Source organism: Ascaphus truei, chromosome 4 (genome assembly GCF_040206685.1).
Source record: "Ascaphus truei isolate aAscTru1 chromosome 4, aAscTru1.hap1, whole genome shotgun sequence".
NCBI classification, from domain to species: Eukaryota; Metazoa; Chordata; class Amphibia; order Anura; family Ascaphidae; genus Ascaphus; species Ascaphus truei.
The window spans coordinates 42,652,467-42,677,716 of NC_134486.1; the positions used below are offsets into that span (position 1 = coordinate 42,652,467).

Consider the following 25,250-nt stretch of genomic DNA (forward strand, 5'->3'; position numbering starts at 1 on the left):
GAACCAATTCTAGTTTAAGGGCTCTTATCTGGTTCATATATAATATAATATATAATATGTTTATTTTTTTTTTAAGTTAGACTTGGGAGGGGTGTGACTTCCTCGGACTGCTCCCTTTTGTGGGATGTCACAGTGATTATCAGCAAGAGCTTGGGCAACCAAAGTCCCCTCCACTCTCTCCCCTAACTTAATTGGTTCTCTGATAAGGAACAGGAAAGATAATGGTAAAGAAACATGTTCCCATTCACAAGTCAAAGAAATTAAACTGGCCCACTGTGGGATTGTCCCTTTAAATGCAGCCAATTGACTCCATTATTAAAAAAAAACCTTACGTATATTTAAATATTTTTTTAACTTCACATTTCCATGGCGAACAAATGGTTTTGAGGGTTTTTACAATGTTTGACAAATTACCCCATCATTAAAAGATTTCATTTAGTCATTAAAAAATTGTTAGCTTAGCTTCGTTTCTTTATTTACAAAAGTAACTATGGTGCAATAATAATTTTAACAGAAATATAAGTAGCCCATATTATTGAATCCAGTGTCCCCGTCAAGAATCAATTACATGTACATTTCCCCCGATATATATATAGGAATGTAAACATTATTGGCATTTGAAGAGTTGTGATTTCCATGATCTGTCTAGATCGTTATAGAAGCCTGCCTACTCCATACTGTGACTGGAACATTTACATCTGGACTTTGATTTCATTTTTTCATCTACTTTGTACTTCAAATACACCGTGTTTGCTGTTGATACTCCATGTGAACAACGATCCCAAAGAACCAGAGACCAGACACAGAAGAAGACAAGCTTCGGGAGCAGAGTTCCTGAGTCCCTAAGTGGATTAAAGGCTGTTATTTGCTCCATTAAGTGTAAGTGCATATCTTACCATTATAATATCTGGATTTTTAGATATATTGCCCTATGATGTTCCTTTCTTTTTCTCTTTCCCTGTGTATTTGCGCCTAGGTCATTCTTTCCTATACAATTTCCAGGCGGCAATTGTGGAGCCCTGGACCCAAGTGGCTGCAGTCTGTAGGGTTAGCAGATTGTAAGGGTTATTACCTTTCTTAACTGACTGAATTGGCTAAAATGTGGTTTTTAGCTTTACTGCATTAACATATTGTAGAGATTTGCGCTGTTTGTGTATATATATATATATATATATATATATATATATATATATATATAATGGTTACATTAAGGGTGATTCTAAGGAAGCCCGATTGCACTGAAATGTTATTCAAATTTTTTTGGGGAAACTAAGTTGAACGTCACGTGAAACTACAAAAGCACCCACAGCCCACCAAAGCACCCACAGCCCACCAAAGCACCCACAGCCCACCAAAGCACCCACAGCCCACCAAAGCACCCACAGCCCACCAAAGCGATGTGATAGATCATCACAATTACAGCTGCTTAGTTACTTAACAAATACCCTTAACCGTTTCTGTCTCAGTGATACTAGAATGCACTGAAAGCAAGTTACAGTCTGTACAATGGAGACCACATTTGTGATTTAGATGTTAACAGAGTGGATATGAGCGGTCAATACCCATGTAATAAGCAGTATCTGCAAACAGAAGTGCGCCGGAAGGTGACCTGCTCGTTCTAGTTATCCTCAAGACCCCGGAAATGTATTTCTAAAGAGGGTCCAGGCGGGAAAGCAAAAACATTGCGTTCATGAAAATATACCTGGGATAGACACTGTGACATGCATAGAAAGCTGCATTCATAGTTAACAGTGTTGTCAGGCCCCACTGGCAGTGAAGGGTTAAAGAAGCCAGATTATGGTCTGACATTTTTAAAATAATGTGGACCCATTTAAAAAACAAAATGGGATTGGGCCAGAAATACAGCCCACAAAAACGGGAGTACAGCCAGATTTAGAGATCAGGACATATCTTGTCCCATTGGCCAAGGGATCTAGAGTAGCTAAAACCTATTTGCAGTATTAATGGGGGCTACAGCTCAAACCCATTAAAAAGTGACACCTTACATTGAGAAATAATAATAAAAACCTAATTACTTCTCAGATCTAAAATAAGAAGTTGAATCCAAGTCTAATAAATGTCTTCATTGCTAGGATGCACAATGGCTGGTAAGCCATGCTTCCAGGCTGAGAAAGGCTACACAAGACAGCTCGGCCTGGACGGGCTTTCACCATGCATTGTGTGATCACAAAGCAGGTCTAAGAAAGGTTACTCAAGGTGATTTCAGAAGGTCCCCTTAATACATTCATTCTCTCCAACTGTGAGATAGGACAACAACAAAAAATGTCTTCAGACCAGCAACTTTTGCCGACTAATGTCAAAATGACACATGGTTTAAGAAAGTAGGAGATGTAGCAACGGGCAATACCAAAATACACAGGCTCCTGTAATGAATTGCTATATATTGCAATACTAGCAGAACCCAAGGACACTGAGCAGGTCTGTAAGTATTATTTTTTATAAATAAATAATGTCACAATAGGACCATCATCTTCACATAGATACTAAAATGTAACATAAGGGAGACCAACCCCAATAGTAAATCTATGTTTGTAGCACTGCAGACAACTGCCTCTTACCTGTGCAAAGAGAAATTCAAGAGCCGCATTATCTGTATAGTGCACATTCTTTGAGTAAAAGTGGTGCAAGGCAGCGATGTCATTCTGGATTAGCTCTTTCTTTTCATTGTCAAGCTTGTCGAGGTCTGCAGGAAAAATAGCAAGAACGGTTTATTTCAATTACACCAAGAAATACTTCAATCCAAACATCCATGAAGATTGGACTCAATCAGCAACTTGCATACTGAATGGCATTGTTCAAAGCTCAGGTGTGCACAGAATAGATAGGCTTCAGTTCAACAATACGCTTAACACTTTCACATTGTATTTACTTATTTTTCCTCTTAAACATATCTTAGAAGCAAACATACACGGAGACGCGCGCACACACGCAATCCAGAAATACAATGCATATCGTCTGATTTGACAGTAAACACAGAAATAGACATGTTTACGGTGCCGAGAAGCCCGAGAGCTTGGATTTTCTCAGTGGCCTCTCCCCTCACTAAAATAACCTAGCGGTTTAGTGTGCAGCGAGACTAAGGACATAACCGCTCCTAGTATTGGGAATTATTTGAATTGGAATTTTTATTATACATAAAGTTTGTAACCTGGTGACAAAATGTAGCAGACAGATTTGATAGAGGATCTTCATATTAATAGAACACTTGGCTTGTAATAAAATGAATATATGCTCAGACCTTTGCAGATCTGCCCTTGTGTCCCAACCTGGAGCTCTCACCTACAGTACCTACATATGCCAAATAAGTGTTTGCACCTAGAGTGGGGTCCCATTGTTGACATTTAGAGGTGGTAAAGATTGCGGTCAGTGAGGTCACAACAAGGTGTCTTGGCTACATTTCTATTTTATACTGCACCACTTAATAAAAACATCTACTGTATATGTTAATTTAAACAATTTCATCCATCTAAGGTTAAAGCATGGAGCCCCGTTTGAGTTTGGGGACTTTTAAAACAACTATTCTGGCAAAGAACTAAATGGATTCTCATGTGATCCGAGTCAGCAACATTCAACACATTTGGAGACAAGATAAACAGGTCTGAGTGGCAGGAGAAGACTAAACAGAAGCTCCCAGCGATCTGAGAACCTCAGTATTAAGCGATACCTTTTTTTATTTGGACTAAAAATGTATATTTTAGAGTTCTACTCTCCTCCTGAGGTCAAGCAACGGGGATTTATAAAAAGAAGAAGGATTATCAATTTTACAGAGATGCAAAACCAAGATCGCAACCAAAAAGGAGGAAATCTTGGTCATCTAGTTAGATCTGTCTTTGCATCAGTGTTGAACTCAGAGACATGTTTGTAAATCAGCATTGCTTGACCTGTGGAAGAATGTAGAACTCTTTAAACCTCGTCTTCGAACAATTGGTTGTCTCTCAAAATAGAAAAAAAAGGTATCGCCTACTATTGGAGTATTCATTATTTGTATTTATTTGCACTATTGCAACTGAACTAAGCACGACCTCAATTTAAGTCAAGGATATGACAATAAAAAAAACAAAAAACACACAGATACTGCGAGCATCAAATCACTGCAATTTTCCCAGGAAATAGGGAATAAAGCATTTTACTGCTATACTTATACCAAATACATGCCAATGTAAACATCAATAAAAAAAAAAAGAAGCAAATAGATGCTTTTAATGCTTACGCGATTCAAAATCCTTAACGGAAAGGAATCTCTCCGACTGTGTTCTCTCTGTCTGTATTTTCTAAGATGTAAAGAAACCCATTTTAATTGCCAAAATACAAACATTTGTAAAGCAGAAGAGAAAAGGCTCAGTCGTTTGTAACCATAATTCAGTTTGACCGTGGCCGGCGCAGGTGAGTGCAAAAGGCACACAATACATTGCCATTAGCTGTCCTCCGACATGAACCATCCCCATTTGCATGCAGGGCGATCAGAAAATAGCAGGGTTTATTTAAATATGTAATTGTCTTTGTTTCCGATGCATCCAAATCAGGCCGACTTGCGAGCCGTACTTTGAGGGAAGTGAATCTGCACGCTGTTGACAGAGTATGAAAGTAATGCTCAGCTGCTGGCCTCAGGCCACTTCTTTGTAATCTTGGCCATTAAATATGGGTTTGCAGGTGGCCCAGCAGCTGAGGTTAAGAGCACCGTACTTTGCATACCAAGCTTTCATATAGTATATGGCGCTTAGCTATTCCTAAAAGCTAAAACATTATAGATTCTTGCCAGCGAGCTCCAGCGTATAAAAGAACATCATTTGTTTGTGGATCACTAGGCTGTTTGCAGAATCCGCGCAGCAGCGATGCTCTGGGCAACCCAACTAAACTCTTTTGCCATATCATTTTTCTTTTGTTCAAAGATTTTTTAACAAATCTCAAGGCTCCAGCTTCCCGCACTATCCAACGGTGCTTTGGAAATCAAATTAATCCCAGAAATGTTAATACGTTCAAAAGGTTAACACGTCTGTAGCATACCAACGTTACTTTAATTGTGACCTTGAAAACAACAAAAAAAAAAGTGTAGACTGATTTTTAATGATATTTTTTGCATCAAACTAGCATATTATACTAAATTGGTCTTATCAGGAAAACGATGTTTTTTGCTAGGTTAAGGGAAACGGAATGGTGTACAGTTTAGGATATATTTCTTCGGAAACTAACCCACTCTTTCCACCATGAAGTCTATTTCAGTAGGAATATGGGTGCTGCTATCTGTGTTTTTTGTACGGGGGGCAAATAGATCATTTAATTACGTCTATCCATGTAATACCAAGGACACGTGTTTTAAGTAATGCAGACCTGTCTGCTAAACATTGATGGGCTCAGGGCAAATTGATAAATGGGGTGATCTACAAAATGCTGAAACCAGCTGCCAAACAGCGTTCTTACATAATCCCTGCCAACCTTCCCTAGTGACTTCTGAAAATGTGGCCAGTTTCCTGGCTCTCAGTCACACAGATAAGTGTAGACAGATGGGTGTGGCAGACTCTGCCCACCTCTCCTTACTACACAAAGTCCTGAGCTGTGTCAGACGACATTTAGGCTCTGCTATGACTTTAGAAGGCAGGAGATGGTACTAGTAGGTATTTGGAAGAAAACAAGCACGGCTTAACAGATACCCATCATTTCACTAGAATAGAAGGACTGGTGGAACATGATGGTTCTCTGTGAGGAGACACTCCACACGTCCCTTCTGTGATCAAATAATATCCGTCTCCGAGAGTTTTCATATTCTAAAACAGTTATACTTCATGAAGTTGTTAAGTTTTGTAAATGAGATTGAAAGCTCTTCAGAACAGGGACTTCTCTTGCTAAATGTTAATTTTTAAGTCTGAAGCACTTATTCCCATGATCTGTTATTTATATAATTGTCATGTATTACTACTGTGAAGCGCAATGTACATTAATGGCGCTATATAAAGACACACACACACACAAAGAATCACAAGAGAGCAACATTAAGGTAGCCAAACTGCCTCTGTTCTGGATTTAGTATATGGTGTTTCAGAAGGGATTAATCTATACCTGAAGTTCTGATTGGCATTAAAATGCACCAAGAACCACTTAGGAGTTGGATTACTTGTAATAAAAACATACTGAGGCTGATATTACTGGAAATCTTAAAGCAGTATCTTAAACTACATTCCCCCCTTTTTGTTTGTATATGTCACATGCTTTACATTGTATAATTCTACATTCTTACCTAAGCTGGCAATCGTTTGGTGCTCCTGTTACACAGTATATCTGTCAAAATCCTTATTGTGTGCCTAACATAATGGCCGACTTTCAGTTTTAATCAATCCTTTATTCAGTGTACTCAGCAGCTACAATGTCTCCTGATATTATTACTGTAACAATCTATGGTTACAGTTTACAACTCAAACTGCTAGGAACATTGGCAACAAATTATCACAAACAGGAAAGTGTTGCAAAGATCTTGCACTGCTTGGGAGGTGGGCTAAAACCTGCTATAGAAATGAAAGGTTGCTTTAAAACTCATAAAAAATGGCATTAGGAGTTGAATAATAATAATAATTTAAAAAACGAATAAACCGCTTATTTCAGACTACAGAACAGATAAAAAAATTAAATGAAAATAAAAAACCACCATAAGATTTCACGTTTTGCTGCTGCAAGCACTGAACGAGAGTAATCATCATCAACTTTCCACACTAAAAGCTTTCTTATAGAAGTATACACTGCCCTAGTAATGTTGACTTGGACAAAAAGTGAAGTCCTTCCGTAGAGTTTAAGTAGTAATGGCAGTCTTAGAAAGGTATTTTGGATCTGCATGCAGCAAACTTGATCGCCTGCTGCATATTTGGAAACTCCATGGAAATTAAATCAGGTTGGATCGCCAGACGCTCCTCTTCTCGTGTACTGTATTGTACAGTATGTCTTTATTTATATAGCGTCATTAATGTACGCTTCACAGTAGTAATCCACGTGGTAATTATATAAATAAATATAAATAACAGGTCATGGGAATAAGTGCTTCAATCATAAAAATAACATTAAGGAAGAGTCCCTGCTCCGAGGAGCTTACAATCTAATTGGTAGGTAGGGAGAACGTACAGAGACAGTAGGAGGGCATTCTGGTAAGTGCGTCTGCAGGGGGCCAAGCTTTATGTATCATGTGCCCAGTATTATCCACAGTGCTATTCATATGCTTCTTTAAGCAAGTATGATTATCTCCTGTTGATTAACTGAAAAAGGAGTCATCACCGAACAATGACATGAACACTAAATTCTTGTGCAGTGCTCCACATGAGCAGAGCATTGTAGATACAAAATATAATACAGACCCAATGAATCCCAGGCCCAAGCAGCTGACTAGCTAGGTTTAGGAAGGCATAATGCACAGTCACAAGGCTAAGGTCTCGGACACAGTGTTATTTAATTAACGTTATGAATATACTTATGTTTGATTTGTGTCCATGTGGCATGAGTGTTTGGTAACAAATCTAAGTCTTTCTATAATTGCATAACTTGGCCCTGTTGGTAAAGAAGCAGCAGTGCCTCATTGCGATTTGTTTGCCTTTTTGTTTTATATTTGCCCGAATGTAGGCAGAGAGAAACCCAAGCTGATCAATGTTCCCTAACCCAAGGGTGCTCAACTCCAGTCCTCAAGCCCCTCCAACAGGTCAGGTTTTCAGGATATCCCTGCTTTAGCACAGATGGCTCAATCAGAGGCTCAGTCTTTGACTGAGGCACTGATTGAGCCATCTGTGCAGAGCAGTGCTATCCTGAAAACCTGGCCTGTTGGAGGGGCTTCAGGACTGGAGTTGAGAACCCCTGCCCTAACCTCTGGGAAACCCCTGGGTTCCAGAGTGACAAAGGGCTTTGTCCACCAAACAAGAACACAACTCTCAAAATGGCAGGATGAAATAAAACTCTCAAAACATTGCTGTTTTCTATTGGCTGCCAGAGCAAGCCCTGGTACAGAGGTACCAGGGCTCGCTCTGGCAGCCAATAGAAAACAGCAATGTTTTCGGGAGATGGTGTCGCGGCTTGCTACTGGTGACCCCAGCTGCCATGTATGTATTCTTTCAGAAACTACTACAAAAATAATAATAATTAAATTCTATATTGATGTATTTTTTTTTTTTTTTTTACCAGGAACCAGGTGAGCCCTGAGATCCGAGGCCCACAGATCAGGAAATGATGTAATTATGGGGAGGGGGGTGGGTGATTGCAGTTTTTAGCGAGGACCTGTTTTGCTCCGTTACAGTGCAGAAAACTGCCCTGTGAGACACAAATCTGAACTTCTTCCCAAAAGCAAATATTTGCTTCCCATCAAATCTCACCTGTTTGGCCAGTATCCGCGCAGTGAGCCTTACAGTTTCTGAGGGACACCAGTTATCCCCGTAAGAGCAAATAGAAGCACATTCCAGCTTGTGCATGGGCCAGTCGGCTTTCTAGAAGGTTGGGGGGGAAAAAAAACACAGTCAGTAAAACAATTACAACGAGGAGGATGCAGTTGTCTTCTCTAGAGACAGAGGTCAAGTGAAATATGTTTCCTTCACAGATAAAAGGATGACAGCCCGTTACATAACAAAACCAGCCAATGAGAATGAAATCCGCAATTCCTTCACACAAGACAAATCAAGGTCAGAAGCTCCCTATTATTCACATCATCTTTCTGTATAGAGCGGTGCATCGTCTACTACTACAATCCATTGTTACCTTGATATTTAAAGAGGCAGTCCCATATAGGGCTAAGTCGAACCAGTGGCAGTGGCAGGTTTAGTGGGCTAAATGCAGGTGAGTGACACCATTTTAATATAAATACATCAAGTATTTTTAAATCATTTTTTAAACGGTTACGGTCTCCATAATAACATGATGCTTTGATGTGTTTTTACAATCTTCAGCTAACCTCGGTTGCGCCGAGACAAACCAATGATGCTTCCATTGTACATATTGAGTGTTTTCAGAGGAAGATATTTAATAAATAAACGCAAAGAAAATGTTGCATTTAGCACTGTATCCAGTAGAACCTTGCAGTGTGTAAGGCTGCTTCCATAATGGAATGCACTAGCTTCCGCTCTCCTCGGCGCAGCCCACGCTCGCCTGCTGCAGGAGATATTTCCTGTCCTGCAGGCAGAGGCGACAGGGAGGTGAGTCTGGGGACGTCACGGAGCTGGTCCGCCCTTATTGGTCCGGCCGTCGCACGGGTAACAAACATGTTTGTAGCACGAGGCGCTGGTCTCCCCGTAGCGTATGTGCACACGTGCTATGCACAAATACATTGTCATCCTAGTGTTCGTTTCTACATAGCTCGCGCCGTCTCCTGTGCTATGGACATCACCTTAGGTCAATATCAAAGTTGTAAAACAATTAGCATAGTCTAGAACCAGGCTAGACATCTTTGTGCTATTAAATCAAACTAGGAACCCTGAACACGATTATTGCTTTCTGTTCATCCTATCTGATGGTCTAGGACCTTTGGTCACAGCAAATCTCCGCCTGCTTTTAGCTGCTCCTCACCTCGCTGCAGGGACCTCTCTCTGCCGCCCGCGTCGCTGCCAAGGTTAAGTCCCAAACTTTACCCCTTACCCCTAAGCCCCTAATAACGCTACCCTAAAAATGTTAACCCCTTTACCTACAAATCCCTACCTTAACCCCCTACCCCAAACCACTAAATTAACCAACCTTGGCAAAGCGGCCGGCCGCTGAGTATCTAGCGGTGGCGCGTCCCCCTTGCAGCTAAACGCCGGCGGGGACTTGGTCACGGCGAGACGGGCGCAACCAAATGTCAGAATCCGCTTACCTGAATTGATCAACAAGACGCCAACTTTCCTCATCAATAAGCAGAATGTTACAATATGCCTTTAAAAGGGCCGTCTGTACAATATGACTGCTTATTCAGCTTAGAATGGATGCAGATATATACACATTACCATCTACCTGCCCAATTTACCATAGAACAAAACGACAATGCTTGTCGTAAAAGTTTCATTTGTGCAAGAACAGAACTTTGGAGAAAGTTGGCTTAAAAAAAATATATATATATATATAGATATATATATCCAATTTATGTCTGATTGAGATTTCCCCTGTAGGCATTGTTAATTAAAATTTATCCTCAGGCAGAATCACACCGGAAAAAAGTGACCGGCATTTCAAATTAGATCCGAGTAATACAGTAGCTAATCTTTGTTTAAAGTAGCGCTCTGGCCTGCATTATTTATACATACATGCGCAACAGGAGACAAGCGCAAGAACAAGCCAATAGTGTGATACTACTGTTTGTATATTTCCTCATAAGATCCATCACAGGATAAGCATCGCACTCGCATGGTATAAAATATAAACAAGAAATTCAATGATCGATTCTACGTGATCTCGCTCATCCGATGGCGTTCCGATCCTCGTCTAGTTTCCACAACGCTGAGGGGAGCTCCGGGTGCTGCGGACACTGCTCCCTGTGCTTCGTTCCCATGATGCTTTGCGTTCGTAGACTACAATACCTGACACAATATCTACTTACAGCTCCCCCTGGTCCATTACCATTTTATATCCCCTTCTCCCCCACACCTCCTTTTTACCCCTCCCCCCCTGAAAATTCATTAGCTCTATATAACCCCCCAGTCCATTACCTCCTTATAATCCTCCCCTCCCCCAGGTCCATTACCTCCTTATTACCCCCCCGGTCCATTACCTCTTTATAACCTCCTTCCCCAATTCATTACCTCCACATCACCCCCACAGGTCCATTACATCCTTATAATCCTCCCCCCACCTAGGTCCATTACCTCCTTATAATCCCTCCCCCCCCACCCAGGTCCATTACCTCCTTATAATCCCTCCCCCCCCCCACCCAGGTCCATTACCTCTTTATAATCCCACCAAATTAATTACCTCTGTATAATCCAACCCCCGGTCCATTACCTCCTTATAATCTCTATTATATCCCCCCTCCCCCCAGGTCCATTAACTCTTTATAATCTTTCCCCCCCCCACCCAGGTCCATTACCTCCTTATAATCCCACCAAATTAATTACCTCCGTATAATCCAACCCCCGGTCCATTACCTCTTTATAATCTCTTTATTATATCCCCCCTCCCCCCAGGTCCATTAACTCTTTATAATCCTCCCCACCCTCCTGCTGCACATACACACCAGTGCATGGGGAGGAGGCCGGCTTCATACGTTTGTCCTGGGCCCAACGATTCCTGTTGGCGGCCCTGCCACAGGGTGCCCTTGTGTGTGTCACTACAGTACCTAGAAAACTCGGTCAGACATTACAACGGGTGAAAGACATGACAGCCAACTCATGGGTATTCTATCTGGGTCATGTTACAATGCAAATCACGGGCTCTTCTCTGACCCGGCTTCTTTAGTAACTGCAAAGGTATAATAAGAGTAAACTACAGGAGCAACAGACCCACCGGATTACAAGGCTGCCACTTGGCTTTCGTCCCACAATAGGGGCCTGTAACTTCTCACAGCGCCATAAACGTGCAGAGTTAAAGGGGTTGACTGTTGAAGTGGTTAGAGGCATCTGGTAAGAACGTCCCTTTTCCCTCAGTGACATGCAATTTTTAGTACAGTAAATGAGGTGTGGTTGAGCGTCTCCTCTTACTACAAATGATGACAACTTGGCACAATTATGGTTATTTAAAAAAATGCTCTGCTTCGTTTTGTGCTTTTGTCATCCAAACCCAAACTGAGAGGATGTGTCATAATGGAGAGATGCACCTCATCACATATTCCCTTCATGCGTTTCTACAATACCCGTTTCCTCCCTAACCCCCCCCCCATCCTAAGAACAACAAAGCCATCGCCCCAACTACAAAGTGGTCAAAGAAATAGGACTACTGTAAAAAGCGCAAGATGACCTTTAAAAAGATGGCATCACAAAATGCACATGCAACGTTTTTATTTTAAAACTCCAGTTCTCCAGGGCCACCAACTGTTCAGGTTTTCAGGATATCCCTGCTTTAGCACAGGTGGCTCAATCAGTGGCTAAGTCATTGACTGAGTCACCTGTGCTGAAGCAGGGATATCCTGAAAACCTGACCTGTTGGTGGCCCTTGAGGACTAGAGATGGCCTCCCCTGGATTAGCGGCAGCAGCGGCTTCGATCTAAATCGCATGATTTTCCTGGAAGAAAAGTGCTAGTTCTAACCGCTGACAAATGCCCATGATGTTCCTTTGATAGTTCTGAAAAACTTAACTAAGCAAGTCTCATGAGCAAATGCGATATCCCCTGAACTGATTTCGTTTCCAATCCTGGAAAGGGAATGGTTTCTCTCCAGGTTTCTCAAAATATAGGGGGAAAGAATAGTAGAGGCAAAAACTGAACCTACAAAACGTCACAGGCTCAAGGACTTGGTGATCTCCAATGAACAGTATGTGAGACACACATGCAGAATATCAGACCTACCTGGCATTCCACGTTGCAGTAGAAGGCCTGCTTGCATTTGCCACACTTTGACAACCCTTCTTTCCTTAAAAAGGAGGAAATATAAATAAAAAAAAATGTTTAAAATAAACTCAGAATATAAGTGACTTGTTTTATTTTTTTTTGCAGTGAGAATGTACATCAATATTTACTAAATCACCAGACCACAATTTCTCAGGGCATGCAGAATCACACTAAAGTTACTACTGTATTACTAGGTCTATAAATATTATAAATCGTTTTGCTTTATGACACAAAGTTTACAAAATGTTAATTTGTATATAAGAAAGCTGTAACTGATGAGATTGATGTGCCCGTAGAGACCCATATCGTTGCCGAATACCGATTATAAATGGTTTGCTAAATTATTGGCAGATCGGCTGAAGAATGTTTTACCAAAGATTATCTCAGACCAAACTGGGTTTGATCAGGGCAATAACTCAGTAATTAATATAAGAAAGGTTATTGCGGCCATACAAAGTTATACCTCGCGAACAGTACCAGATCCAAACAGAGAACTTCCCCGCTGCGTTTATTTTAAGTATTGACGCAGAGAAGGTATTTGTAATCTGGTGGTCTGGGATCAAATGTACCTCACATTAACACAATTTGTATATAAAGAGTATTTTGTCAAAGTTTTAAGAAATATATATAATGCTCCAATGGCATCCTTGTGCGTTAATGGGAAGTTTCCAGCCAGATCGAGAAACTAGACAGGGATGTCCATCCTCTCCCCTTCTTTTTGATGGCATTAAAAGTTATTTGTAGGTATTAAGATTGGTATGGAGTCTTTACAGGTTTCACTAGATGCAGATGAAAATATAGTGAATTGCATAGAACGTTTTGGATCCTTTGCGGGACACAAGAATAATATGACAAGTTTGAGATCTTATGCCTATAGAAAGAGTCAATACATGCTGTATCAATTCATTTAAAGTGATTGGAACCTCCTTTAAATATTTTAGGATTTTAAATTCCTGTAAATTTGGATAAAGTATACAAACTAAACTACACTACTAGTTCCCTACAAATTTTCTGAATTATAGAAGGATGGAAAGATTTGCTGTTATCAGATAGATAGAATTAATATACTAAAAATATTATTCCTGAAGTATGATATGTTCCTTAGATGATAATCTGCAGATACATCCACTACTAATGTATAAAAAGGATATACAATTGTTAAACAAGGCGTTTATGGGTTTTATATGTGAAATGAAAAAACAGAAATAGTTTGAGTAAATTAACTCTGAGCAAGGAGAGAGGGGGGCACAATTCCCTTAATATTGAATGGTATCTCATTTCTAGTGAGATATCCGATAGATTGGGTAGTGGAATGCCCTAAGAAAATAGAAGAGTCTATGGCGCTTTCAATTTAATTAACATATCTACCTCATGCAAAAAAGGTGTACAATTATCAGAAGAAATTAAGTCCAATGTGTTATTATGTATGTTGGCTTGGGCAAAATCGCATCGCAGATTTGAGTTAAAATGTTGACATTGCAGGCACCCGTCTCATCAGTGGAAGATAAGCTAAACCGGCGGTGGGGAGAATCCTGTAATCCTGCGACCACAACGGACCACAAAGGAGGAAGTAAATAGACAGGCACACGGACTTAATCATCAAATGATTTATTCAGCAAAACAGCCAACGTTTCAACTGCCACGCAGTCTTTGTTGAGGTGAGGACTCGGCAAAGGCTGCTTGGCAGTCGAAACATTGGATGTTTTGCTGAATAAATTCACTTGATGATCACGCCCGTGTGCCTGGATACTTACATCCTTCTTCCTGGGGAATGAGAGGCGCCATTTAAAGGATGGTCCAGTTTACCTTTCGTCACAGTTAATAGATAAAAAGATACCTGGTGATGCAGGTCTCTGCTCCAGGAAAAATTTAAGTTACCACATAAACATGTCTTAAACCCATCTCCAAACTAGATACCATATACAACATTTAATGAGACACAATTTGCAGTCGGTGTCCTCAATTAAAATCTGTGTGGCTATCCAGACCGCAAAGAAAATTAGTTTCTCGACCCATCTAGTGTACAAAGCACTACAAGAACAACTTCATTATGCAACAACTATTTTTGCCAGTTGGCAAGGGTTTTTTTCGAGGGAGATTGAGGATCAAAGCATATTTCTAAGGTATCAATTCAGTTAACAGGTTAACACTGTCAGAAGGGGGATGCATTTTAAGTTACTTCACCTGGCATATTATACCCCCAGGAATTTGGCAATGTGTAACCCTCAAATTCTTAATGAATGTCACAAATGAAGGAGGCCCAACCCAGACACTTTGGCTGCGCTTATAGTGCCGGCGACGTCAGCTGAAAACAAAACCTTTGCCGCCGTCACTTATAGTAAGTGCGACGCGACGCGAATTCTTGAAGCCGATAAAATTTGATTTTTTAGAGGCTGTCGCCACATGTGACAGCCTCTGAACCAATCAATGGCCAGGTCACCAGCGACGGTCGCCGAAAATTAAATTATAACTTTCGCGGACGGCGACAGGTGATGTCACCCGTCGCGCGCACTATTAGCGTGGCCTTAGTCATTACTTTTCGAATGGAGAAAAATACAAAAAGTACCGGTATAAAGTATTAGAATATACTGCTGAATGGACCATATATTTCCTTAGAAAGTAAAAGCCATGTTGTTTGGCAATACAAAATGATTGGAAGGAACCGCTGAACTTGATTGGGAAGAAAGTACCGGACTTAGTGGAATTGCTAGTTCTGTTGGTGGGAGGGGGGGGGGGGGAGATAAGAAGGGGGGGGGGGGAATTAAATAAAAAAAACTTTATTGCAAAAGTGGTTGAAACCATTTCCTTCTACAATATACAACAACTAGATAAAATTGGTTCTCTCTCACATGGTGGGAAATAGAAATGATACTACAGTATATTAGACAAATAAATCAGAGCGCCACATTTTTGCAGAAAGTGGTGTTTATTTAATAAAATATATGCTAATAGCTGTATTACAAGATATCATGGAAACATTAAAGGGTACAATGGGTCTTTTTACAGGCTCAGTTGAGACAGGAGTGGCAGCTATTAGATGCAAAAGATGTCAGTTGACTTGGTAGGTCACTAGGATAATCAGGTTGAGTTGTGTGCTCCAGTTGACATTGGGAAAAGCACGGGCCCCTGGGGCGTCTAAATGGGAGTGGGGGGCAGCGCAATGATATTGCTGTATACGTTTCATTTACATTGTTTGATATTTTTACATTGTAATTAGAAAATGGAATACATCATTTGTAAAAATAAAATAAAAAATAATGAGTTATCGATGGTTTAGAAAGGGTGACTGAATTGCATCTACTGTCATGTTTATGAGCCCAAATCCTGTCAATCCAAATATTCTTATTACTTTTATAAAGCAAATTATGCACTAAACATTGATGCCAAAGGTCGTTTCCAACGGCACAGCATCTGCAATAGGATTACATCTCAAATCAGAGATATTACTTCAAAGATGAGCAATTTTCTCACTACTTAAAAACACAACATATTGCACCATTTATTTGCGTATAAGGCAGCATGGAAAGGGTAGTTATTGCTGTAGTCATACTCTGTAAAAAAAAAACAAACAAAAAAAACAATTACACAATGCAAGATATGATCAAGCAGATCATAAGCTGAAACACAAGGATCCCCATGTAAAAACAGGATAATGGGAAGTGATGAATTGAGCCAGAGAAGAAGCTAGCAAAACTACGAGGAAGAGTAACTCATTGGGTGGTCAGATTGGCTTTGCTCTCCTTTCTATAGGGTATATTGTACATGCTTTGCAAGACAATAGACTAAGGGATCCCAGTCAACAGACCAGAAAGGTAACACAAAATTCTTAGGGTTTTATTCAATTCATTTGAATAGAGCGGACCTCTTCTCCAGGACTGAAAAGCAGCTTTGCAGCATTTGAATAAAGGCACTTGTGTGCAATCAATACGTCCATATCCAGAATCCTTATTTTATTTCTACAGTATGAAATTAGGCTTTTGGAAGATCAGGTACCTAAACAGCATAAAGTGGAAACAAACTTTAGGGAAAAATATGTTCTCCCTAATTAATCCTTTAAAGCAGCAGTTTAAGCTGCCTTAAAAAAAAAATTAAAATACCCATTCAATAAGTGCATCAATACAAACTTGCACACTTACAAGAGATTAGCCAAGTTGCCTATCGATCGGCGAAGATTCGGCTCGGGGGTCACTCAATCACTGTCAGTGCAGCAGAAGAGGACCCAAGATGCAAAGTTCTGTGGGGAAGATCATATGACCAGGCAGGCACTAGATACAATTGGTGCACTGCTAGGGAGAGGGCAAAACGGATGTGCCAGAGCCTGTTTCAGAAAAGGAAGGATGTATCTTTGTAAATGATCGCTATAGAAACAAAAAGGCTCGTTACTTTAGAATATATTAAAAATATCTTTCATTTATTTCTCCCCCCCCCCCCAAAAAAAAAAATGGTACAAGTATTTTCACATAATACAGAACTGATATATTAAAAAACAAAAACACATGTAGGATATTGCTTGAACTGCAGCTTTAACACCAACGGACAAAACGCTTACTGCCACCTGTCCCGTGATCCCCATCACAGCAGTTTTCTTTTGCGTCAAGCTCTTTGATGGAATGTACGCTACATTCCGAGCACGTCACAAGAGTTACAGGTTCGGGCACTTGTGACATTTAAGGAATGACATAAGGGATAGACTGGGGGGTTACAGCAATAACTTTAAATTCCATTCCGATTGCACTTTACAAATCCGCTTGTACCATCTCCAGGGTAGAATCCTAGAAGTACAAGTATCATGCTCTAAAACAGGGGTGCTCAACTCCAGTCCTCAAGAACCCCCAACAGGTTGGATTTTCAGGATAACCCTGCTTCAGCACAGGTGGCTCAATTAGTTTGGTCTTCGACTGAGCCACCTGTGCTGAAGGAGGGATATCCTGAAAACCCGACCTGTTGGGGGGGGGGTCTTGAGGACTGGAGTTGAGCACCCCTGCTCATGTTTGTGTAAGTGCATGGCGTGTAAAAAGGGAGCCCAATGTTATTATAACCAAGTTCATGACACAGAAACATAGGGTTATTTTGTTAAAGATCGCAGAGGAGCCAAAGTCAAGGAAGACACAGACTAAACAACGACACTGAGTTTGAAGCAGGGGAACCTGGTTCAATTCCCCTTAGCTCTGTGTTATCTTGAGCAAGTCCCTTTATCTCCCTGTGTCTGAGGCACCCAAAAATAGATTGCAAGCTCTATGGGGCAGGGACTGTGAATGTAAAAATTCCTATGTGCTGCGTACCGCGCATTATACTGTAATTGTGCTTCGAGTCCCATTGGGAGAGAGGCGCTATATGAAATGAAGTTACAGTATGCTATAAATACGGTGAGTAAAATACATGGTAAATTATCTTACGTAATGAAATGCTTCTTCGGGTTCTTTCAGAATATGTTTGTGGGAATGAATAGTGTTTTTAAACTAAACAAAAATAAAACCTTACCTTTTTTTCCCATTGGTAAACAAATACTTTGGGGTTCTTTACCTTCTTTATCTAGTCTCATTTGGTGATGAGACTGTTTATCAACCCTACAGCGAAGTAGTTTTTTTTCTTTTGTTCATAGGGCTAGAGGTCGATACAGCTGCACGAAAATGTAATTAAAAAAATAATTACCGCTGTATGTACCAAGAATTATTTATGCATACATGGGAAGCGATATTCCTTCATTTGCACATACTAAAATAAGCATAAACTCGTAGAGATCTGCATTAATCAGCACAACCATCACAATGGTGCGGGTGGGAAAGATGAAATCCCACTATAGGGTCATGTAATAGGATTTCTTCAAAAACCCTTGGGCAGAAAATTAGTTAACCCCTCAGATACCGGAGGCTACTAATGCTTTGCAAAGGAATGTCTTTCAGACACTAAAAGGGGTTAGCATACAAATAACCACCCTCCAAATAAAAACACAAAAAGTAGAACATGTACATGTGGCAATATTATATGACAAACTTAAAACAATGCAAGTACTGTAAAGCACTAAAAAAATTAATAATAATAATAATAATAATAATCACATTTATTAACGCTTGTCAATGTAGGCCGTGTCATTTTTTTTAAAAAAAGTAGTAACTTTTTGTACCAATGCTCATTTAAATGTATAGTATAATATAATCTGTTGGGCGGCTTATGATCTGTTAATAAAATGTGATATTTCTGAGTGCATTACTCCCATTGTTTTACTTAGTCATATGAATTTGGCCTAGGTGGGAAGGGCTGGAAATAAATAGCACCTTTTCTCATACTCAGCACATTGGTTTAATACTATTAAACACAATTTTTTGGTGACTCCTTGTCCCCCTCCCCATTGTTTTTAAAGTAATTACTGTATGACGCCAACTTTAGTCAAACAGATATACATGCAAATCTCACCAGCATGAAGCCAGTGAACGGACCCAAAATAAAGGAAAACACTCATTTTTTTTTTTACACAACAAAAACAAGTAAAACATTTTTTCATCAAGGGTGATTGATCTTTTTAAGGATGTGAATTACACTGATAAGTAGCTTAGCCTGAGACTGCCCAATTAAACAGGAAGGCAGAATTCCAATGTAGCATATCTGAATACAGTTATCAGGAAAGAATTGTACTGTATCCGAAGCACTACTTTGAGATACTAGTAGGGTAGTCTGGCATATGTCAGCAGTGAAGAGAGAATTCCAACATCTCCACGCAACCTGCACAAACATCTGATATCAGTCGAATCAGCGTAAGGATTATAAATGCCTTACAAGGTCTAAAATCTGCTCAGTATGGGGAAGTGGCTTCACAGAAAACTGAGTAAGGCCCTAAACCTCTTGCAGAAAACACACAGGGCTATAATTACTAAGCGGTGCTCTAAGATACCTCCTAGAACCAGAAAACAGCATCTGGACCATTCAAGTGGAACAATAAGTAGTCTTGTGGTTAGGTTTGCCGGGTGTCCAGTAAAAAAAAATTAGGAGGTAATACTGGACATGTGTGTGTCCAGTATTACCTCTCTATACATAGTGACCTGACCGGCTTGGGGGCCTACGGGATTTCCCCGAGCAGGGCTGTTGCTAGGGGGCTGGGTAGCTTCCTCCATCCTGATTGACTGCATTACCCAGTAGCAGCCAATCAGGAGGTGGTGTCAGGAGCCTGGAGCCAAGGAGAGGAGAAAACAGCATGGGCGGAGAGAGGTGGGAGTGAGTGTCTCTCGAGCGCGTCACACCTTTCACCATTGTGTCCAGTATTTTTGGAGAAGCCACCTGGCAACCCTACTTGTGGTATAGCACAATTTAGTAAAATATGGACATGGTCTCTGAATTGCCTGGTGGATTACGCTCTCTATGAAATATCCTCAATGTGGGAACACATGAATTGACCTTTTTGCTGCCAGGTGGCCCAATAACATATTGCAAATGGTTAGCAGTGTTTAGAGCTGATAGGATCATAGCTCGAGGGGTCAAAAGTTGTTTTTTAAAGTTATTTATACTGTATGTCACCAACTGGTAGCAGGGCTAGGCAATTCTTCTATCAAAAAGCAGGGAAGGCTACAGTTAGTATGCAGCAGAGTTTCTCAGCACCATGACTGCTGTAAGCTCTGACAATCAAACTAGTCTCAACTTCAACAACAAATTAACATGTTACTTAACCACTCCAACCCATGCTAATCAACACCCCAGCGTCTTGGCACTCACAATAACCATCGTCCGGATTTCTCGCCACATACATCCAAGCGGGTATCGTATCGGAGCATAAAAATATTGTTCAGTTGGCCGCTGTTACTATTTACTAATGTGTACATCTTTCACTTTAAATTCTATTAGTTCACCTTAAACACAAATAACTTTACATTAGATGTTCCATGACATGATCAATTCCGCAGAGGAGTTGAATTGATAGAATAGGTTATTTGTTTACACGTTCTGGTAACCGTTTAGCCGTCAATGGAGTAAAAACCAGACTAAACTTGGGGGTACATGCCCACAGGTTATCTTCCCCCTCACTTTCTGCTCCCCTGTATGATTACCAATCAGCTCCAAAATGTTCGATACTGGGAAGCATGCCCCATTTTTATGCAGAGTACTAAAACTTTGGGGTTGCAGGGGGCTGGTTTCTGAAGAGGGAAGCCGGGGGGTGCCGGTTACTGGTAATAATTAGAACCTTCCATCACTGGGAAACCACCCTTACTATGGACAATATAATTAGGGGGGAGTGAGAGCTGCCGTAAGGCATTGCCCCTGTGTTGCAGATGCCAATCAGTGAAGACTTGCATAACATGTGGCTTTAAAAAAAATAAAATTAAAGCACCCCATTGACAAGTTGAGTGCAGTTTTGCTGCAATGGGAACGCACGTGTCAATAATGGGTATCGGGTTTGCAGTGGAGTGAACTGTTTAAAACAGTTTTCACTCAAGATAACATTTTTAACCTCTTATTAAAAGTGCCTTCATCCTTTGAACTGCATTACTCATTTTCACGGGGTTACCGCAACATTGTAAACGGTAGCCTTGTATAACGGTAATTATGGCCCTTATAGCTTTGAGACAAGTGTCTTCAGGGGAATGATTCTTGGAGCTATTTTTAGTGATTGAAATTAAAGTGAAGATTTTATAAAATATCCACCCAACGTTGGTACCATTAATGCCTGTAAGGCGTGGGACATAGTGCCCCAAACAGTGCGGAGGCGCGCTGAGGCTCAGGGAAAGCAGTGCTTTCCCTGGCCTTACACAGCGCGCCGTCAGGGGTCGGCGGCGGGCCAGTGACGTCACGGAGCTGGTTCGCCCTCATTGGGCGAACCGCTCACGAGACCGGCCCTGCACTCCGGCAAGCGGGGAAATTTCAAAACTCCGGTCAGACACACGCTTCCCCATGCGTGCCGACGTGTGCGCGAGCCCCTGCTAAAGCCGCTCTCATTGCGGCTGCAGGGGCTCAGTGCCGAGCAGCAGCGCAGCTCAGCGCATAAGCGCTGACCATGCCCGAGGGCTAAGGCGTCCTGGTGTAGCACCATCCCTGTGCTTAATTGGCACTACCGAAGCCAAATCATTTTCACCAAACATGTTACACAAATGTTGTAAGCGAATAACAGGCCTTTTGATTGATAAAAGGTTCAACTGCATTCATTATCAAGTCAAATGTAAAAAAAATAAGTTTATTTGAAAGTTTTATGATCCCTTATATTGGACTCACAATGGTATAGAAGCTTTGACCCCGCACAGGTTGTGACCTTGAAAGCAAAGCTATATAGACAGGAATATAAAAAGCAGCAGGGCACGGTTACACTGAGAATACTTAGGCTGCGCTTATAGTGCCGGCGACAGAGACGTCAAAACACATGCATTCCGCCATCCGTCGCGTGCGCTTATAGTAAGCGCGATGCGACGGCTTGGTCGCAATCGCTATAAGTCATCTCGATTTGATTTTGCCAGCGACGTCATCGTCGCCGGCACTACAAGTGTAGCCCAATTCAGATGATTTCCAGCGATCGCGACCAAGCAGTCGCGCCGCACTTACTATAAGTGCACGCAATGGCGGCAATGCATTTGTTTTGATGCGGCAGCGCTGTCGCCGGCACTAAGTGCAATCTTAGGCCGCGCTTATAGTGCCGGCGACGCGACGTCGCCCGAAAACAAATACATTGCCGCCGCATGCGCTTATAGTGCGCGCGACGGCGACAAAGCGACGTCGCCGAAACTGGAAGCCGGCAAAACTTGATTTTTCAAGGGCTGTCGCGTCACGTGATGGCCCTTGAACAAATCAAATTGCCGGAATCCCGCGACCCCGCCGCCCGGCGAAACATAACTTTTGCCGGTGGCGACGGCACTATAGGCACGGCCTCAGGCTGCGGCCCCCGCTGGCGCTGACCGTGCTCATGCTTGAGAGCGTGATGTCACCAACTCTCCAAGCATGAACGACGGGTGTCCTGGCTATTTCGCTAGAGCGCGCGCGAGGGGGCGTTGCGGGCAAGTTGAGAGCGCTTTAAAGTCTTTTTTTGTGTACTTAAGCGCCAAGCATGGGTGAGCGTGCGTGCCCGCATGAGCAGGGGCATTTCAATTGCCGAAACAAAACTTGGAAAGCACCACGCTGTCAGCGTTAGCATGGCAACAGCCAAGGCCGCGCCTATAGTGCCCGCGACGTCACCGATAGCGAAAGTTGTATTTCGCTTTGCGGCGGCGGTGTGGGCATTGATTGGTTCAGGGGCTTCCGAAAATCTTACTATAAGCGCACGCGCCGGCGGCGGCAATGCATTTGTTTTCGGGCGATGTCGCGTCGCCGGCACTATAAGCGCGGCGTTAGGGGCACTACTAATGCTATGAGCCGGTCAGGCAGACTTGTATCATGGGTATAGCAGACACAGGGCGGTGATAGCCGCTCTTTAAATCGTATCAGAATAACACAGTGTAATGATTCCATTCCACCCAAGGCATCACATGCAGATCCATGCAGGCGCACTGACAGGGGAGCACGTGGAAGGGGAGAAGTCTCAGGAGGCTTTAGGACCCTGCGGCTTTCCCCCATGTGTAGGGGGGATACCGTAATGCGTCTAATAAGTGGGTAACGGGCAGGTCCAGCACGAACCGGGCCAGCACCTGTAACCCATCCTACCGAGATACTGTGTGTATGCTGCTAGCCGGTCCGTGCACCGTACATGCTGTAGTAGCCGGGCCGGCTCACCCCGCCGTACATGCTGTAGTAGCCGTGCCGGCTCACCCCACCGTACATGCTGTAGTAGCCGGGCCGTTACCTGGTGAAGCAGTAGTCGCAGTGGTTGCCCCTCTCGGTCACGGTCAGCACGCAGGTGTAGGCCGGGCAGGAGAATAACAGCTCCCCCAGCCTGAAGTGGCGCAGAGCCCGAAGGCCCCGGCCCTTCCCGGGGCTGGTGTACTGCTCGATGTCCTCGGGAGGTCCCATGCTGCGGGTGTGCTGTGGGTATGGGGGGGAGAGAGAGAGAGAGAGGCCGCGGTGCGTGTGTGCGGCTATTAATGTATCCGCGTCACCCCGGGACACACAGACAGGGAGAAACAGCTGCGCAAGCTGCGGGAGCCGCCCGGTCCTACCGCCCGCACCCTGCCACTCACACAGCGCACTGTGTGCTGACACTGAGACTGATTATACACCGTGTACTGATATATGCACAGTATGCTGACACTGCATATACACTGTGTCCTGTGATTATACACTGTGATTCTCAATATCGCCACATAAAATGTATAAAATGTCTCCACTGGAAAATAACACACATATATATATATATATATATATATAAATTAAAAAAAACGAAAAAGTAAAAAAAAATTAAATGTTTGTAGCCGGGACCCCGTTCCCCCCCCCCCCCAATTGGTTGTGGGGGTGGGGGAGTTGCACCTAGGGAACGCTCCGATAACGGAGGTTCCGCGCAAGAGGGGGCCGCCATGTTAGGTTGGCGCCAGCGCAGAATTGGTCCGGCCGGATGTTGCGCAGGGCAGTGATTATACACTGATTCTCAATATCGCCACATAAAATGTATAAAATATCTCCACTGGAAAATGACACACACATATATATAGGGAACCATGTTAAAAATGGTTATTGAGGCAAAAAGTGACACTGTGTGCTCATTTGCATGTCATTTCCCAGAATCCCTTGCTGCAGTGGAAGTGCTGTATGCTGGGTGATAATGGGGAAAGGCGGGGTTGCAGACCTGCCTATGACATGCAGATGAGCATACAGTTATATTTGCATATTTGCTTTCCTGTGGAGGGTTTTTGTCACTTTTTTTACTCACCATAACTTAACTCAGTATTATGGTTTAGCCTATCCCATAGCCTCTCTTGCATTCCCAGTAGAATCAACCCCACACTGATGAGACCCATCAAGGTCGAAACAGCTGTCTGTGGGTGGTTTTCTGGGTATGCACCTTAACCCTGGCTGTGCTCAAAGCTGTGACCATGCAGCAAGCTTAAGCCTATAGGGAACCATGTTAAAAATGGTTATTGAGGCAAAAAGTGACACTGTGTGCTCATTTGCATGTCATTTCCCAAAATCCTTTGCTGCAGTGGAAGTGCTGTATGCTGGGTGATAATGGGGAAAGGCGGGGTTGCAGACCTGCCTATGACATGCAGATGAGCATACAGTTATATTTGCATATATATATATATATATATATATATATATATATATATATATAAAACTAAAAAGTAAAAAAAAATTAAATGTTTGTAGCCGGGATCCCGTTCCTCCCCCCCAATTGGTTGTGGGGGTGGGGGAGGTGCACCTAGGGAACGCTCCGATAATGGAGGTTCCGTGCAAGAGGGAGCCGCCATGTTAGGTTGGCGCCAGCGCAGAATTGGTCCGGCCGGAGGTTGCGCATGCGCAGGGCAGGGACAAAAGCCCGCGAAGGAGGAGAGCGAGGGGAGTTAGGGGACTAAGGGTCCCAGCAGCCCCCGCGTTTCCCCCGTGACGCGCCAGAACCAATCAGGTATGAGAGGAGGGAGGAAAAGGAAGTGGAGGGGCGCACGAGTGTTGAGAGCTAGCTGTCGGAGGAAGGAGAAGGAGCTCCGGTGTAGGGAGGCTGCCGCCCCTACCTAGGCCGCATGCCCCAGGCCCAGTTAGACCCTGAGCCCCAGTAGCAAGCAGCAGAGCTAGGGACTATCCATAGTCAGGGCCCGGATCCCCTTACTGTGCTACGAGTCATACCAGGACAGTTCTAAAGCCGCGGGCCCTGCTACTAAGTCGCAGCGTGTCTGGGTGGGATCACCCCGGACACCTACGGGTGACGTCA

General features: G+C 42.6%; 1 protein-coding gene across 1 annotated transcript in view; it reads right to left on the reverse strand.

The window, feature by feature from the left end:
• SMYD2 (SET and MYND domain containing 2) overlaps positions 1–23,574 on the reverse strand; it is a 46,147-nt gene extending 22,573 nt beyond the window's left edge. Inside the window, exons 1-5 of the mRNA XM_075595626.1 lie at positions 23,235–23,574; positions 12,443–12,506; positions 8,358–8,468; positions 4,232–4,292; positions 2,580–2,704 (exon numbers count right to left, since the gene is read on the reverse strand). Of these exons, the coding sequence (XP_075451741.1) occupies positions 2,580–2,704; positions 4,232–4,292; positions 8,358–8,468; positions 12,443–12,506; positions 23,235–23,401 (528 nt within the window). The 5' untranslated portion in view covers positions 23,402–23,574. The remainder of the gene's footprint in view (positions 1–2,579; positions 2,705–4,231; positions 4,293–8,357; positions 8,469–12,442; positions 12,507–23,234) is intronic.
• Between the last annotated feature and the right edge of the window lie 1,676 nt (positions 23,575–25,250).